The sequence below is a fragment of the Homalodisca vitripennis genome, chromosome 6 (genome assembly GCF_021130785.1).
Source record: "Homalodisca vitripennis isolate AUS2020 chromosome 6, UT_GWSS_2.1, whole genome shotgun sequence".
NCBI lineage: Eukaryota > Metazoa > Arthropoda > Insecta > Hemiptera > Cicadellidae > Homalodisca > Homalodisca vitripennis.
The window spans coordinates 51292768-51313622 of record NC_060212.1 but is presented as its reverse complement, the minus strand read 5'-3'; the positions used below and the strand labels follow the sequence as shown (position 1 = coordinate 51313622).

The 20855-nt window shown below is 29.8% G+C and overlaps 1 protein-coding gene across 1 annotated transcript; it reads right to left on the bottom strand.

Annotated features, from left to right (window-relative positions):
• Window positions 1-5069: 5069 nt before the first annotated feature.
• On the bottom strand, window positions 5070-10164 carry LOC124364324. The gene is made up of 2 exons (XM_046819700.1): window positions 9905-10164; window positions 5070-9124 (listed from the first exon to the last, which is right to left on the bottom strand). Exon 2 carries the CDS (start codon window positions 8656-8658, stop codon window positions 7774-7776), a length of 885 nt encoding a protein of 294 aa, XP_046675656.1. The 5' UTR covers window positions 8659-9124; window positions 9905-10164; the 3' UTR covers window positions 5070-7773.
• Window positions 10165-20855: the final 10691 nt, after the last annotated feature.

Genomic DNA, 20855 nt, shown 5'->3' with positions numbered 1-20855 from the left:
ATAAATCTAATCATCCCGATAAATGTTTATTATTTTTATCGTTCTTTATGTAAATAAGAACAAGTAAAACTTTTTTAATCCAAATTTCAATAACCGTAATATTTGTAAGAATGAGGTTTGATATTTCTTTTAAAGTAGGGTTATTTCTTTGAAACATTTTATAAATTATGTATAAAAAAAGAATAAGTCAATGAAATATGTCAAAACTTAGTCTGCCTTCTTCCTAACTCATCGGGTATTGGAAAATTTAAATAAGAATAATCCTATAAATAATTTGAGTTAATGCATTAATATATGTATTTGTGAAGAAGAAAAAACTAAACAGAATAATAAATTGGTAAGCAATATAAATGTCCCGTGAAAGGTAACAACGTTATAATTTTCAAAATTTTGCCTAATGACCACTTAATAACACACTAAACAAAAAAGATTTGGCATTAATAAAATATATTATTGTAGATTGTTGATAGAAATTGCTAAATTATTGGGAGGGAACTTTAGTTCTATGTATTCCGTATAGGGTGTGATAATCTTCCATTTTTGTCCATGAGTTAGTAAGGACTAGAAATTCGGTAACTGTTTAATGAATGTGAAACTAGCATATAGTGGAATTTGATATGATAATACAATTTTATTACATTTAATTTATTAATTGAACAATAGGTTTACAAAATCTTGTCTTCACCTTGTTTGAATTACTGTGTTTTGAATAAAAATAAACTAGTAAATTATTAATTATCAATTATACACTACATGGCAATAATATCGAATAAAAACTCTGCAACAATACTTCAAAGTCACTCAAAACTAATTAGTACGTGTCTCTAAATAAACCTCTTCATGTAATGCTAGAACTGATAGCACTACCGATAACATGCATAACTGTGGCCCTCTAAGTTTATCCTTCTCAAAATATATCCTTTATATTGCATGAAAAGCTTAGTAACACATAACTTTAAAATTTTGTTACTTGTAGCATTGCTGTTGTTCATACATTGAAGTTAATTATAAAAAAAACTTTCAGTTTAAAGAGCGTTAAAGTCATTAATAGTTGTATATAACTTTATTATTAAAGAAAAATTAAATAAATCTCGTTACTTCATATAACTTTTCTAAATATATATTGCAAACTAAAAAACTTTGATAATGTATTATCTACAGTTATCATATTATATACTGTGTATAACCAGTCAAAGCGGTAGTGAATTGTACAGGTTTGTAGTGGATATGAATCATGGTGAGAAATATTTCCAAGTTCTTAAATGACAGTGTGTCACATACTATAAATAATATATTATCCATAGCTATAGAATTAAAATTAGTGTGTACAAGCATGTATATGGTGAATCTGGTGAATACATTGAACTAAACGGCTTTGTAGTGGAAAACAAAATAACTTAAAATATGATATATGGAGAATTATCTACTATTCAACAAAACCACTTCATACCCTCGCGAAGCCACATTGTTACAAATGATGTATCCACAACGATTGGGTACCAAGGGATCCATTAGATTCGAATGATACATTTGGTGATTTATAACAAGAGTCGCTGTGGAGGTGGTATACGCATTCAGTTGCGGGTATGTAAATGCGCTTCAGTGAACAGCTGTCATTAGTCATTACAGTGAAAAGTCACGTAGTACCGGCACAATTTGTCACGATGGCTGTAGATGTGTATTCCACTTGTAGATAAAGATTAATTAGTTTATTACGTGTTGTTATTGCATTATTCTTATATCAAAGTTTTTTTATAGCTCGCAGAATTAAGGGGATTCCCTACTGAAACTAGTGATTTTCATTAACACATGTTTAATGATTATAATATGTATATATTTGGGTTCCTTTCGTCCTAAAATAATGATTGCCACTGTTATATTTTTAAAGTATACATATATTTACCTCTCTTTTGGAGTTTGGAGTTTTTTTTTTTAGAAAATTACATGGGATTTGAATGCCTTATAACTTTGTAACTAATGAACCAATATTATTGTTTATTATCTCATTTTTAAGAACATGACAAGTACTAAGTTTTTGTGCATGCTCAAGTTTATTTCTCAAATAGTTTTAAATTTATGGTTTGACAAATGCATTTTAAAAAATTTTTTATAAATAGTATTTTTAATTACTTTTTTATTTAAACTTTTGTTTAACATATAATAATATCCATGCACAAAAAGTTTTACAACATTATATATAATATGTAGTAAAGGTTTCACTGCTTTAGCTTTAATAGCTAAAAAGTTATAAGAACTTTTGTGTGAAAAATATAAAATTTTAAATCTGCGGGAATCAGCGTTTGCAGTTTACACAAGCTATTTAGTAGCTATAGATGAAAGTACTGAAACTTACCATACTGGTACTTGTAGTCGGTGAATGGTATATTTATACATTGAAGATATATGTAGGCCTAATAAACCACTAACAAGAAAGAAAAGCTTATATTTGCTATATTATTACTAAAAAAGGGATTGCTGGAGTCTGGTTCTGGCACTAACTGACTAGACCAAAAGTAGGTGTGCGTGCTCCTCTTCAAATATTTTTTCACAGTGATGAAAAGTTATATTATAGTAAATTTATGTTTTTATGGTTTCTTTAAGCCATAGACTTGAAATAAATATAAAAGTTAATTTCAATTTTTTTTGTAAACATTTGTCATATTTCAGTAGGTAATCCCCTTAACTATACAAATAGCAGAGGGTTAGCGAGTATTTCACTCAGGGAGCTTAAAAATGTAGTATTCAAATCTCTGGCTTGATATCTCGAAGATTAATTTTATTGTAAACTATATAAGAAATATCATGTCTTATGAGGGTAAATGCCTGCCCATGGAGTTTGGCTGAGCATTGATGAATGTTTCCCCATTGCTCTTGGTAATGGCAACAGTATAAATATATTTGTAAAGACACTGAGCTCAATCTTATGACAGGTTTATTGGCAAGACTTTTATATCGGGTCCTTTCTTCCTCCAGTTTATATTATGTTTATGTTATGTTTATTTATTAGTTTATATTATGCACCAGATAGAGTATGGAGATGGTCCACGTCTGCCTATGGGATTTGGCTGAGTGTTAGTAAAGCCTATAACTTAGGGTTATGTATAGAACTATTAGATTTTGAATATTTAGATTACACCTAAGGTTTTGGAAAAATACATCTTATGTCTGCCTATCTCGACGTGTGTTTGTTTTCTTTCGGTATCATAAAAAATATTTGAACTTTAAATTTTGCCTATCGTAATTTCTACATGTACAACGTCACGTTTGATTATGAACGTGCAGCTGAGCCTTTACACTAAAGAAATATTGGCAGGACATCTCGAGAACAACTTCAATTTAGACAACATATATACATATACAATTATTAGTTCAATTAAGGTCCGTGTGTATCTACGGGATTTTAATTCTATTGTTTACTAGGACGGCTGACTTTCCTTCCTTCATGCCTAGAGACTGTTAATATTTCTTTTCTCTCTCATTTTCTGTCATTTGCAGGACATGAAATGACTATTATATCTCAAGAATGAAGTAAGCTCTACATTAAAAAAAACGCCTGATATGCCTTAAGTGGCGTAGCATAATTCTACCCTATATAAACTGCATACAATAATATTGATTCTTGAGAAAACATACAGAAATATACGTGAACATAATTATTGATACGAAGTTTGTATACTTTGTAAATATTAGGTTGTATCAAAACTTGACTTTTCGACTTTTTGAAACCAATATTGCCATACATACACAGTTACCTTTATACCAATATAGAGGTTTAATATTTCTTGTTAATAATTTGTTCACCGTTTCAGTATAATACGGCTACTCTCACTTGTACACAAAGAGAAGGGCAGCAATGTGTGTATCTAATTATTATATGCGGATGATATTCTCTACTAGTAGTTAATAGTAAATTTTATAGAAAAGAGAAAAACATTGTTGACGTTGCTGTAACAAATATATTCATCTTACAAGTAATGTTTGGAGGTCAACCACGCACTATTTCACAGTGAAAGGCCTAATGGCAAGTTGCATTATTCACGCTACCAAAGCAGCGCTGCCCGGCGGTTCTGTAAATTCTGTGGTGAATCAAACACCGCTTAGTACGGTCGGCAGCTTCCACATCGCGCACATATATCATACGTTGTTGTAGCGTTTTTAAAGCTACATTGGTTTAATTTTTTAATTAAAACTTAAATTACAACTGTATAGATACATAAAAATTTAATTATTTTAGACATAATTACTTTAGTATAGATATTATTATAATCGCTACAAATCTAACTTATCAATTATATATATATATCTATATATATATATATATATATATATATATATATATATATATATATATATATAATTATCGGAGACATACAGGGTATTTCAGACTACCGTTCTCAAATGTATATTTGCAAAAGCTACCTTCAGTGGTTTAAATTAGACGAATTCCCCATTGTAAACCGAAAAAGTTTGCTAAAGTAATTTTTAGATTTGTAACGATTTCAGGTTAAAAAAGGTCACATGATCAAATCTCTTCAATTATTTTTATGAAAGCATGCATATTAAACACTTTGGAGGAGAAAGAATTAGTTTTTGCTTTATCTATTCGATTTAAAATTATGCGCAAAATAGGATTGATAATAGTGGACATTTTGCTTTTATTGCTGCTTTTATTTTTAACCCCACACAAAAAGAAATATTTTAATCTTCATGATATGAGGTTTTGAAATTGTACCGTGTATGTAAAAAATATAATAATAAACTGTAAAATATTAAACTAACGTTACATTTTAAATCAAGGACACTTGAAAATTTTCCCATTTTATACGTTTGTTGAACGATAAAAGAATCATGTTAAATCATACGTAAGGATAAGAGAACGCAAAGAAAACACGAGAAAGGGTCTCACAGAAAAGTCTAAAATGGCACATCATTGTTGGTTCGAAGACCATCATATGAATTTGGATAAAGCCAACATAATATATCGGGAATTACATTTCATTAAAACGAAATTAATATAGGAAACATACATTAAATTGGCAGACCAACTAAATAGTCAACAATCAGTCGAGATTAGGCTGCTTTATTTATTTATTTCTTCATCCAACGGATACACCATTTACAATAATAATATAAATTAAAGGACCATTTCCGAGATGGAAAATACTATACTACATACAATATTCTACTAGTGGCTAAATAATTCAACAATACAATAATAATAAATAACAGTAACAACAATAAATAACAAACAAAACAACAGCAAAGACACCAACAGTGGTGAGAGCTTACTAAGAGAAAGCATTAACAGGGATAAACTAAGAAAACAGGAACAATTGGCAGTACAACTATGATTAACCAGAAAAACAAATATATTACCTAAGACTAAGCATCTATATTAGTTCAGTGTTTCTCAAAGATCAAATAAAATAATTTCTTCCTTTAGGACAGCAAAGATTCACTGAAAAAATCTATTCTTGAGCAAATTTCGTTCCCAAGGCGCTGCAATCTGGCAAGACCACCATTGAGCGAATAGTTCGTTGGCTGATATTTTCGTAGGCTTTGGTTACCAATTCTAAAAAATTAACTAAAAAGAAAACCGAAAATATCAAAAAGATTAGATATTTTTTATAAACTAATGCGTAGTCACAGTATTGTTTTAAGAAGTTCAGCTAATAGCTCATAGCAAATCCATCACAGTACAATGTTTTTAATTTTTATTAGCACGCTGTGAAAAACAATTGTGGGCATGCTGTATTTCGAGTAGGTTTAAATTGTTTTGATTTGATGTTCCTTCAATTATTTTAACGTCGCTTAAACTTATGCGAACAAGGAGCTCCTTTCAATCTCAACCATCCAGTGTAATGCCGATAAGGACGTTTTAGTGTTTCATCAAGTGAATAATAGAGTGAGGTATGATGTTATAGACACGATGATAGTTGTTCTCGTCACACCATGGTTATGTTATGTGGTCACGAAAGACACCCTAAATATATTTACTGGTATCTAAATATTATATTTGATCTTATTACATTCATCGATTAATAAATGTATTTTAAGATTTTTCAGATTAGGTGCTTTACTGCAAATGATTATAGGCGGTCATAGAAAACAAATTGTTTTCTCTATTGATGATTATAGGTATTGTATTTTGCTTCATTGAATTTTTAGTTTTTATTGGGCGTGAAAGAAAATCTGATTGTCCACATTATATAACTCAGCTACTGTCTTTGTTCTTATAACGTTTTGACTTCTGATCTTTATTTTTGACAAGTAGGGACAAATATTTTATACTGAAAAAAGTGTTTCTTAATCCTTCTATAATATAGAATAAAAAGGTATTCTTTCATATGAATAAAAGTACTATTTTACATCGGTAAATTCTCAATAATACTCTACTTACGTATCTAGTTGCTTAGGTACACAAAATGATAAAAACGAAATAAAGTCTTTTTTAGCCCAGGGCATACTAAAATGATTCTGGCCACAATCCGATATGTCTGTAATTACATCGTTATAGTCATAATTAGCTTTTATGAACAAAAGCTACACTATAAACATAATTTATCTATTTATTGTTCAATTAAAACTATTAATTTTCAAACAAACTGAGTATGAACACAATTATTACACATATCCTTACTATATATAATATTTATTGTATAAAATGTAACTTTAAATTCAATCTTAGGTCACTCTCACTTAATATTATAAACAATCACAAAACATTAGTTGCATTGGACTACGATATAATCATTGTAAAATCAGAGTTTTAAACCAAATGAATTCTATACGCAAAGCAAACGAATGTTATTTGACTTTAACTAATGACTCTAAAAAAACCAACATAAATTGTTTTAACAAATTAATTAAATACATTATTGCAAAACAATGTAACTTTACTTCTTGAATAACAGATGAATGGTAATTTATTAAACACATTTTACCTTTCTTCAAAGAGTAATGCATTTCTTACCTAATATAACCTAATAATTTTTATATTTACGCTCTTTGATCCTTAAGGAATGAAGTTTGTACGTTCTTTAATGTTTTTTGTTAACGTTTTCTTTTGTTTTTAAATAATGTAAGTACTTTGTACACATTTAAATGTTGGATAGGCTGCGCTCTACTGCAATAGAACAGAGGAACAAGCTGACTCATATTTTTTTAGTCAGCATTGTGCGCACTATATGATTAAGTAGATTTCTAAGCCCTCCCTCCTCTACTTCCCACAGACAGATTATCCTGTATTGGATTCTTGTCTGGATTTAAAATTCTTAATAATAACACATCTCGCAACTTCGTAAAATATAAAGTTATTCATGTAGATCTAATTTTACAGTTCAGCACCATCAGTAGGTTATTCCTAGTTTTATATTATAAACAACTCAATTTCACTAACGTATGTCATTGCGTTATTTTAATTCATATTAATTTTAGCTTTTTGTAACCTGATATATTATAAAAAATTGGAAGTACAAAAATGTTACAGAACTTTATAATACATTTTAGGTTAACACTTATGAATACTTACTACTCATTATTTAATACTTACTTAAGTTTAACTTATTAAAAGGAATAACATTTTATTTAGATTGCCTTCGAAAGTATTTAATAGTTCGTTGTCATATTACTAGATTATCAATAAATCTGCAAAACAAGATATTTGTGTTACTCAGATTAAAAAAAAATATTTTTAGTACGCCACTAATATGATTCATTTTCATCAATCAAACAAATACATAGACTTACAGATTAAATGCTTTTCAGATCACATTACAACAAATTGAGCAAATATTGCCTAGTTTCTTGGTTTGGTAATTTAAATGTACCATTTGTACCACTCTCGTTTTCTTCACTAGGTGTCAAATACCCAAAACGGTTAAGATATCTGAGGAACCACTCAACTCCATACTGCGATAATAGTTTCTTGTGCTTTATCATATTGTGTATGGCCAAAAAGTGTTCTTTATAAAATGCTTCGTAAAGGTCAACAACTACTTCTCTACCTGCTAGGAGATCAGTAACAGCTTCATAAACATCTTTGATTCTTAACAATGATTTCCACCCGTCCAGATACTCTGGATAACACAAGTAGTTCCCTACGTTAGACCCATTTGTCAAATATCTCACCACAGACGAAATACTGTACATGTTTACATAGTCCGAACCGTCCGTGTAAAGCCGGTATCCACCGTAATTCTCATCTAAGTAAGATTTCACTTCTACTCGCTTCTTCTTGTCAAGGAATAGTTTATTTAATGTTTGTATGAGATCCGGTTCCGTGAGTCCATAGTATTTGCTGAACTCGACCTCCTGTAAGTACTGGGCGGTCCAGACGTTGATACCCCAGGATCCCCTGAACACACGTAACACTCCAGTCAGAAGTCCTCCACTTACGAGGTTCTCGGCTGTCAAAAGGGCTCCATCAGTTTCTTCCATGAAGCTGCATATTGCTTCCATGTCTGGAGACTCTTTAAAAATCATATTGTACACAAACGCGTCACTATTGTCGATTAAAACGAAAACTTTTTTCCTGAAATGCTTTTTTAAAAGGAGTGCTAAATATTGAAAACTGAAAGATATGTCGAATTTATCCAAAGTACGATTTTCGCCTTGCGTTATATGGTTTTGGAAATGAGTAATTTCCTCTTCGTCCATCCATAACTTCTTATTTTCAGTTAGATAAGTATGGTAAGAAAATGTCTGACTTATTACCGTTCTAAGACTTTTTAGCAACTCTATAAAACTACTGACTGCTCTAAGTGGATTGTAGTCAATATAGATAACTGGATAGTTTCCAAAATGTTCCTTGAAAAATGTTTTATCTTTACATATGTTTAATCCATTTGTTTTGAAACAGATTGTAGTTCGCAGTGTCCGAGATCTCTAATCGGTCCCCACTTTCGTCCACTGTTATTTCCAAAAATCGTTTAACCATGTCCAAATTCGTTGATTTTCCAAACATCCTAGGTGCCGTTATTAGCTTTACAGAACCATTTGTAACGAGTAAGTCTTTGATTAAAAACGTGTTGTCTATAAAAACTGCAGACTTTATAACGTCCTCAAACTTTGAATTTTTATTCGGGTTCTTCACTTGATTTATTTTATTTATAAGAGCATCTACCTGCAAATTTATGTATGTATTACCAAAACGTTTAATATAATTTAATCCTATACGTATAGTATATCATAATAGAGTGTAATAATTACATTAGCAGTTACTGAGTAATTATAATTTTGTCTTATCTCGTTAAAAATTAAACTATTAACAAATAGATAATTTACTATACAACAATTTAAACAATATATAAATGCAATTAAGGTCTTTGTCATCTTAAGCTTTGTTTTTTTTTTTTATAATTTCTACATTTAAACCTTCTGATGTTTATAATTAGCACAAGAGTACAGTATGCATATATAAAAGCAGTAATAAAATTATATTTACAGCCCATTTCAGAGAGAAACATTGCTTCGCCTAATATAATTATCAAAACCAGACGTCCAAAAAATTAGGAATTTTGCAAAAGTACGCTTGTGAAAAATGGGCCACATCAGAATAGTAAAAACCGTATCAAATGGATATATTATTGTAAAATGATTTTTACGAATACTTTACCGTTATATATTTACAAACCTTATCTAACTGATTTTAAATGTAAACATGTATGAATCAATTTTATTATGTTATAAAATGAAAATATATTTTATAATTAAAATATTTGATACAAATAAAATACATTAGGAGACAACATGACAGTTGTCTTTTATGCAATAATCAACAGGATTTAAATATAACATGTCCTTTAGCAATCCATTTGATTATTTGAGCTATAATTAGCATTGCAGTATATATGCAATGTAAATGCTTGCTAAATTATTAATAACAGTTGCACTTAAAATTTACCTTTATTCCATTAAGAGATCCATATATTGTGTTGTGAATAACTAAAAGCACTAAACAACTTTTCATATTGGCTTTTATGGTTTTCCAAATAACAATTCTATATCTCATATCATTCCCAGAGCGTCGCAAATAACACTTGCTATCACTTAGTTAACCACTAATGAACCATTAAGATACGGCGTTACGATAGTATTTCACCGGTCTGTCAATTCAGTACCGCTGTTGGCTGCAGTGATACTGGAATACTCTCATCTTCTCCGTATTGACAAAAATCCTGTATACCAGCCGATATATAGTTTTGTAAGTAGTATACTGCAATTAAGTTGCCATATTATATTTATTCAGCATGGATAATCGAAAATTAATTTGGTTGCTCTGTACGATAGTAAAATTGTACTTAATGGATATACATTTATATTGTTCTGGGTTTAAGGATGGAATATTGAATTCTCTGCCATGAGAGGATAGTTTGCGGCTAACGAGGTGTTCTGTATTAAATATATGTTTAGGTTAACACTTTTGTTAAAATAATAGTAAGTAAAAGGATTAAAGTCATAGATTTGAGCTTAATATAGCTAGTCTCTCGACAAAGTACTGCCTAAAACATAGTGATTCTGACTCCACATGACACTGCATTCAAATTTCCCATGAAGTAATTCTGAGACCCAGTCAGTTTTAGTGTCTCTAATATACTATTTATATCATACTCATTTCACGTAGTGAGAAACAGGAATTAAGAGGCTGACAACAGTTGTTTCTCTCTTTAGGAAAGTAATAAAAAATACTTATACTCCTTGTGACTCAGAAACACCAAAATGGTTAGAGCTAATCTTTAAATATATAAATTTCAAATTTTACTCTGTAGTTTCTAGTTGTATCTTTTGGCATTAAGATGTACCCTGTGGGTTCTAGATCTACCCAGTAGTTTATATCTGCACACTGAGTCTTTTAGCAGTACCATGTGCTTCCTGTATATTCCCTATGGGTTTTTAGATTCATTCTGAGGTTTTAGCTGTATTCCGCGGCTTATGCTTTACCTTGAAGTTAGTAAATGTACCCTAAAGCGTCTAACTGTACCTAGTGTTTTTATGTACCCTGTGTTTTATAAATGTACTTAGTAGTTTCTATTTCCTACAATGGCTTTTATAAGTATATTGTGGTTTCCTTTACCTCGTGGCTTCTGGTGTACCCTCTGGCTTAGCTGTATCCTGTGGTTTCTACCTACATCCTGTATTTTTACCAATATGTCATAATAATTATACCTGTATATTAATATTTAATTGAAAACACTACGAAAGATGTATGTAGAATAATTCGGTGCTTAAGTTTACGGGTTCCAGTTAAAGTTATTTGATTGAATGCGTTCATAAAAAATAAACAAACACAAGTTCCGCTTGTTATAATGGAGTATACAATATTCATACAGGACGATGTGCCAATATCTACAAAAGCCAAGTCAATTCCCTCTTACATATTTTATATTTGATTGCCTTTTGCCTTATATCCGATATCTGTACAATACCATACCTGATATTAAATTCATTTTATATATTTTTGGGTGTGATAACTATATATTTTATACGAATTGAAGTACTTTGCCTATTATAATATTTAAAATAAAGTTGTTTCCATACCTAAATAAAAAGGACCGATGGCATTTATATGTCTTATAGGAAAAAAGTTAAATTAATTATAATTTAAAGTGCTTATACTGCCCTCGTAATTAAATATATTTGATTTTAAATCAAAAAAACGTTATAAGCCTTTTAGAAATTCTGATAGATTTCGATGTTTCAATGTGGATGATTAATTATGGAACTTGTAATAGTAAGTATTGCTTATTGATCAGCGTCCCTAGTGACCCGAGTTCTACATATTATGTTTATTATATTCTTTTGCAAGTTTTATGATAATTGAATATAGGTACAACTAGCATCAAAATTTGGTTAATAATTCTTTATATATTTTGTATAGTAAACATATCCTGTCTCCTTTATTCTAAATTAAAAAATATATTTTAAATTTATATTGATTTAAAATTGTTTTTTTATTCAGATATTTAATTGAATATTTTGCAGCATCTCTTCTGCTGAATGTGTGAACTTTTTTGACCACTAAAATTTACTTGACGATACTTCCTTGTACTTAAAATTCATCAAAAAGAGAAAAGGGTATTTTTACACATGCATACTGTAGTTCGAAGTTTATCATTAACAGTTTTAATTTATTATAAACATTTAAAAACGCATACATTAATTATATTAAATTTAGAATTTAAATAATATTAAATCCTAAAAGTTTTCATGTTATTATATATTTATTGCATGAATTACAATATTCATTTTGCATATGAACCATTTATTCATTCAGTTTAAATAAACTTTATGGTGAACCAATTTCTTGCTTAAATTTAATGTATTTTACACCCTTTAATATGTTATAGGATTTTAGGAAAAATGTTACGTTAAAGTAAGTAAAATGCACTTTCTAACGATTTGTATAATTTAAAAAATTGTTTTATCATATCCACTTATTTATATTTAATTACCAGCATTTTACCTCACATTTTCTCAGTTCGTGATTTTAAAATTTGACATATATTTCTTTAATTTTTATACTCAAACGCAGTATATTGTTATGCACAATCATGTTTTTATAATCCTGATATTGTTTTTTTTTTATTTTAACTTACCTGTAACTGTTAAGCTAGTGTCTTATATCTGACTGGTGTGCAGTTCCCTATGATGTAATTGGTTTTGGTTTGTTATGTACTCCTTGAAGGAAACATTTATTTTATAAGTATAGCGTATGTGCATATAAGGCAATGATATAGGTAAAGGTAAAGTAAAGAAATTGTGTACGTAAAACAGTAACTCTGTTTAAGATACACATAAAACCTTTTATACATATACATATATATATATATATATATATATATATATATATATATATATATTAATATACATACATATATATGTAATATATATATATATATGTATATATATATATATATATATATATATATATATATATTATTTACTTATTTATTATGTATGTTCCTGTGTTCCAAATTTAAAATAATACAATTGTTAGCTCTTTGAAATAATATTCTCAGATTTTGCTTATATCAATTGTAATTTCAATTATTGAATGATTGTGCCAAAATATCAATAAGTTTTCTTGAGTAATATATATTGAGCTCTGTACTTTCAAAGTATAACTTTTTTAAATCAATGTACTAGCAAATTATTGTGATAATGCAATACAAAATAATATTGGAAATGTGTCTGAAATATTGTCTCTCAGGTTCACTGCCGAACAGCACTTGAGAGACTACAACACATGTGATGCTCAACAAGTTTGGAATCGTGATTTCATGGAACGTTCACTGCAGTGAAATATCTCAGTGTAGTAGAGATATTTCAAAATATCCTCTGAGACGTATTCTTAAAGACGGAATTTACCGCTCTGCAATAATTCACTATCAGGCTGTAGGGAAAGGGAAATAGGCTATGTAACATATGTATAACGATTGTATCCATTATTATTTAATTTCAAAATAAACTAAAAGCGGTTTGACAATGCATTTTGTTACTTTTGAAACTAATTAAATAAATATACTTTAAATGTATTTTTATATAACTATAAATAAGAATATCACACAACCTACTCTTTAAATATTGCCAATGATTTGATTATAAATCAAGTGTTGGTTTTGTAAAACATTATTTTTCAGGTATTTCATTTAGAAATATTAGTGCGCGATGTTTCGGGCTATAACAGTGTTTATACTACGCTGATCAGTTGAAGTATTTTTAGAATAAAATTTGTGTCTTCAAAGAACACAAAATTTGAATCATAATTGAAAAATAGATTGATAATTCACTTGAGGAAAATATAAACAACGTAACACCTAAAACCGATCGTTGAGCAATTGTACCATATCCGAGCAATATAATGATAAGAAAGTAATTGCAAATATAAAAAATCAGACATAATGGAACCTTGTAATACAAAATTAGTACTAGAATATCAATTGATACAATATCTGATATTTAATTAGACACAAGTTCAGAGTTTACGCTAAATAATTAACATATTTACTCCTATTGTGTTTTTTGTTCAGGAAAAGGGTAATTTTTATAGAATTTTCTCTCGAATTATTATTTATTTTATAGCAATATTTTAAATGAGAGCATCAAATACTTACGTTAAATAGTGTTTTAATGTATATTCATTTAAACTCTAATGTAAATTACATTTTATTAAATATTATATATATATATATATATATATATATATATATATATATATATATATGAAATTCGACAATATCAATCTACGTTATATTTACATGCATAGTTTTAAAATTTTATCTATAATAAAAGTTGTATTTTTATTTTATAAATCACGACATGGATGTATTGTTTTAAAATATCATAGTGCATTTGTTTTTTTTCGTTTCCACAAAGTAATAATTTTAGACGCACATTAATTAAATCAAACACAATTTTGGAAATATACAGTTTATGCTTAGAGATACACCGCAAAAGGTTTAGTGTTTTCTTTTTGTTTCTCTCTGAAAACGTTTAATTAAATCGGCATAATTGATCATATACTGTTCTAACAGTCTTGAGAAATATAGTGTATTCATTTAAATTGTATTGACTAAAATAATGGTTGGTTATCATATTAAAATAACATCGAAAATAACCTAAGTTTTAGGGTTAGAACAAGAAATCTTGAGCTGTCTCTTTAGTTCAACTATTATAACAATAAGTATAACAATGAAACAACCTAACTAACGAATAATTAGTAATATGCCCCTGAGTTTCATCTTACTACTTTGTCTTTTAACAATGAACGATACGTTATATATCAAGTACCCAACTATACTAGCAACAGAATTCAAGCGGTCATGAAAGCCCTATTATAGAAACATTACAGATACTAAAATTTAAGTTCAGGTGGCGGGCAGAACCGAGCGTATTAAGCCATAGACTTTTACTTTTAAGTAATACACATCTATATATTAGATTAAAGTATAAATTAACAATTATGTACCTAATATTACGTTTTGGCATGTTATGAAACCTTAATTCATAAAACACAGTGTTAGGCGAGTATCAATAATTTGTTGGTGTAAAAAAACTTTAACATTAAAGTCATTGCGGTCAATTTTATACGAGTCAAAATTACTAACTGATAAATAAAATAAATAGAACTAATTGTCTGCAGAAACTTCTTCTAAACTACTAATGGTTTTCCAGGATTATACACCAGATCGTGGAGTCATATCTAATAGTCAGTAGTTTTCCATATATATTGTCTATATAGGAACATTTTGGATAACGCAAAGAACTATTTTCTTTAAATTATGTCTTTTTCTTCAATAAAACCGTATAATACATAAAATATTAAGAACAAAATATTAGTGATTTATTATTTAATGAACTATATGCAGGTTTTAATGATTTGAGCACAAAATATTTTTTTACGTGAAAAATTGAATAAGACACTTGAGTTGAATAACTTAAAATATTATGATACCACTTTTTCATATTTTTATACACTTTAAAACTTTATGCGCGGAGAGTGCATCGTGTGGTAATTTCAATAATACGCACGTAGTCCATAACACCCTAGTACTATGACCATAAACAACTTGATAATATCTCACGATATAATATAGAAGTTTGAACACGTAGGTCGTATATTGGTGAACTTCCGATATGAATGATTAATAGGTGAAATAGACATTATATGTTATATACGTACGAAATAAAGTGTATTACAAATTTGTGCTGAGCAGAAGAGCTACTGTGTTATCAAAACAAAGTAAAGAACACAACTGCACGTCACGACCATAAATATGCCGTCTTATATGATTTACACTACCTGCAGTTATTAATTTTCTGGTCTTTCAGCTCTCTGTTTGGCCAAAGCGGATACTTTATTTCCGTTAGTAACTATATAAATATTGAAACCTCACTTTCGGTACTTATAAATCAAGAACTAACGATGCAAGCGTTCATTTGTGTGTACTCTGCAAAATAGAGTCAAAATATTATGTATTATTGGATGTGAAACGATATAACTTTACTTTTAGATCAAGGCAAATTGTTATATATACCATCAAATTTTGTATGCACAAATATTTCGAAGCAGAATTCCTGTAATTGACGAAGTCCACTACAACGCTTCCTGTGATACTTGCACTTATACAGAAGGAAAGATCAGTTCTCAATATAAAGAGAACTAAAAAACTAAGTAGATAAGATTTTTGTTCTAGTCCACAAAATATCTAGTGGACTACTATCAGGATAGCACCACCACCCTCAGGATCTAGATCCCTTAAAGTTTTCATTCATTGCTTTATTTTACTGGACCATATTTCTTGGCCATCCCTTACTACATTTGGCCTTTAAAATATACTCATGCTGTTGTACATTTTCACTCATGTATTTTCACAAAATCTCTCTCTTAGATCTAATATCAGGTTCCTATTTGGTTTTACAACACCCCTGTATGTAATTCCAAGCTCAATATCTTCTTTATTTAGAAAATAAATTATATTAACATGTCAATTTATTACTACGCATTTTATACTATTACATTTCATTTAACAGAACGTAAGATGTACTGACGGGCTAGCTTATTCTTGTATAAAAAATTTTATTTATTTTACACGTATTTTTTCTTTCTATGCGGCAAGAATATATATTTCACTTTTCTGATGACTATATTAGTAGTACGATATGTAGTATTTTACATAATAATTAGGTTGAAATATTAAAAACATAAGCAGAGTCTAAACCCTTATGGACACATAAACGCACCTTAAAAACATCACCTTTATGTTTGTCCTCGTAATTTATTTTTAACTCGTGTTACTATTTAACAACTTATAATACTGAGTACGAGATTCTAGGCCACACTCACAAGCTATAAAAATGAAAACAAATTTATCCAATATCTTTCAGAATTATAAATGCTTTAACTCAAGATTTAAATATCATTAGTGTACTTACAAATGAACCCATTTATCTATTCTTCCAAATACTAACCTGTAACAAATTTCAAACAATTAAAAATAAAAAGTCGTTATAAATCATAAGAATACGATATAAGATCTAGCAAAAATTATTTGAAACAGGAAACCTGGGATTGTTATATCTTAACACTCTCCGCTATGAAAGAGAGAAGTTAAGCCAAAAACCACATACAAACATAGCAGCTTCCACTTTGACGGTAACACGGTCTTTTGTAGAAGTATCCTCGACCCAATGGGAGAGTATTAGACTAATAGTAGCTGGGCGGCTTCCCCTACGACAATATATTTGTATATTAACGTATACAGGGTTATCGTAATCCAATTATCAGACGTAAATGTATTTACGGTGTTTATATTAATGCATAAATCTTAAAAATATGTTGAGTTTTTATTAAAAAGTTTGTTACAATGTGTATTTTGTACATGACAAAAATGTTACACAATTATTTTATGATATAAATCGACTAATGTTAAATGACCGGGAGTAATTTAAAAAAGGATAGTGATGCAGATATTTCATAATCGATCAAAAAAAATAATGTAATGTTAAGTAAATTCTCAAGGGAGATATAAACAAGTTACGTAAGTTCCAAGCGCAGTAAATTGTTTTGGAAGGCTGATGTCTCGGGTCAGTGAACTAGGCCACATGTATGATGCATCATTGATATAAAATAGTGCAGTATTAAGTATACTATCAAGGGAGATATACAATATTTAAATGAGTACAAGCAACAGTTAATTGTGACTGCAGCCTGATATTTTGTATCAGTTGTATAGTCCATACATATCATGCATCATTGGTACAAAGTAGCACAAGCTTGAGTATATTGTCAAGGGAGACATAAAAAGTTAAATCAGTTCCAACCTGCAAATTAATTGTGTCTGCAGCCTGGTTGCTAGGGTCAGTATATTAAACTACACATTTCATGGTTCCAGCACTTATATTACATTATGAATCAAAGGGCAGAAATTTTATTAAATTACAGTACTAATTACCTAGTAATTTTACGAGCCAGTATTGATGCATGTTAATTAATTATTATATTCAACAGTATAGATTAAATAAACATGATAAATTTTGGAAAGGAATATGGGTTAAAAACAATAGGTACATGATTAGTTTTTACTAATATATTGCCGTAATGCCGAACATAATATAACCAGCCAGTGGTCTTACTAACAAGTGATCATTTATAAAACAATTTCACGATTTTGCCGTTTTGGATATGCAGTGGGTACCGCAAAATATCAGGCAAAGCCGCCTTCATCGTTGCTGGTGTTCCACCCCTGGATCTGCTAGCGGTCAGAGAGCGTCAGACCGCTATGCTGGCATGGAGAAGGGACACGCAACGCAAATGATGCATGCTCGCTGGCAAGACCAATGGACCAACACCCAGAAAGGAGCTGGGACAAGAATGTTGATGCCAGATTTTGCAAGGAGGGTCCGGAAAAGTCACGGTGAACCAGACTACTACCTTGTACCGAATGACGATAACATAAGGGGGTGGTGACTTCTGAGGTCGTAGTAATAAATACTCGAATTTCAAAGTTTACTTATAAGTTCAATTTAATTAAAGTAACTTACAAGCACCACTTTTAGTTGGTAAATTAAATGTATGCCTTTCCACGTTGCAGCCAATTAGAGTACAAGAACAAAAAATGTATATCTGATAGGTGGGCCTAAAATATCCAATGTTCTATGGAATTATGCCAACAAAATTTTACTTTATAACACTTTAAGATTTTACTTCCCTTCGCAATATATAGACTCACAACGCGGGCGTCGACGTCTTGGCACGAGACATTGAAGCTGTAGTCTAAGAAGGGTTATTTCTAGTTGGTGATTACTAGAAGAGGAGTAGAAGTTATTAAAGTGGTAGCCATATACTCAAATAATACGTGGGCTCGCCTAAAACAAATTCGCGACGGTATTAGCTATTTAATGAGACAAAAAACTTATGACGACAACGCGCTCGTCAGAAGGACGACGCCACAAGTAGTATCCATTTCAATCAAGCCATGGGTGAGGAGAGGAAGATCAGTGAGTGGGTGGGGTGGGTGGCTGAGTGGCCTCTCCCTATACAAGTCGTCAATGACTTTCCAATAGTTTTAACGTTATTGGCTCGATAAAATAGTTTCTACGAATCACTCGATAGGTTAACTTTATCATTAGCTGTGTCAACACGTGAGTTATTTGTGTGGTGTGGCATTATTTTATTAATATCATACATTTTTAAAGAAAATTAAAACATACATCTTCAATATTATACTCTAGATCAAGTTAAACAATGTATTAACCAAATAAAAACATTATATTGTTTATAGGTTAAAAACAAAAACAATAAAGGTAGAATTTATAAATGCATATATATATATATATATATGTGTATATCTCATTGTTTATTATTTATTTAATTATTTAGAGGTTAATGTACACTGAAGATGGTTAAAAACCGAAACACGTGTATGTAATAAAAAGTTTTAATTTAAAGGGTTTTAGTTATTTTCATTACATTAATATATTGAGTAATATAATAAATAATTTAAAGAATTAGTTAAAACAAAACCGGATATTTATTATTATATGTTCATACAAAATTTAATATATTGCTGTTCCCTTTTTTAAACATTCTTATAGTTTAAATATTAAATAGATTAATGAAATGAATTCTTTTAAAATGGTACAGGGAATAATATACAAAATATAAATATATTATATATAAATTATATATATATTTATATATATATAATATAAAATTTACAACTTACTGTTAATGTGGATTATGGATATATTCATGAAGTTAATTATGAAAGCAAAGGTTGAACCTACTAAGCCGACATTATGATGTCGCTAGGCATAATCTCCTGGTATGAGCAAAGAACAGACGAATAATGTAGATCTATAGGAGATATATTTACGCACTATACCGAATGAATGATAACGCTATGCATGATATCTCGGTATGTGCAAAGAACAGATGAATAATGCAGATATATAGGAGTTACAAGTACGCACTATACCGACAGAATGATGCCGCTACGTAAAGTGCAATTTCTCGCAGCTGTGGAAAGGGCCGATGAATTATTTGGTCCTTTGGATGATAATGATATGTACACAACGAAATGAACCAACAATGGTTAAACGCATTAACCTGACGTAATGATGACGCTAGGTTAAATGAACGTTCTCGCAGAATGACTACAATGACTAATGAATTGCGTTGTTTTATACATGATGTTTATTCCCATTAATATTAACCAGCTGTGCTGATCTGGCGCATTGTTACTGTAAGTTTTATTGCATGTTCCCGCAGAATGTATGTAGGACTTATGAATTATGTGGTCCTTAGGATGATAATGTGGTAATGTGGTAATGTACACAACGAAATGGACCAACAATGGTTAAAACGCATTAACCTGACGTAATGATGACGCTAGGTTAAATGAACGTTCTCGCAGAATGACTACAATGACTAATGAATTGCGTTGTTTTATACATGATGTTTATTCCCATTAATATTAACCAGCTGTGCTGATCTGGCGCATTGTTACTGTAAGTTTTATTGCATGTTCCCGCAGAATGTATGTAGGACTTATGAATTATGTGGTCCTTAGGATGATAATGTGGTAATGTGGTAATGTACACAACGAAATGGACCAACAATGGTTAAACGCATTAACCTGACGTAATGATGACGCTAGGTTAAATGAACGTTCTCGCAGAATGACTACAATGACTAATGAATTGCGTTGTTTTATACATGATGTTTATTCCCATTAATATGAACCAGCTGTGCTGATCTGGCGCATTGTTACTGTACGTTTTATTGCATGTTCCCGCAGAATGTATGTAGGACTGATGAATTATGTGGTTCTATAGATGATGCTTGTATGTAT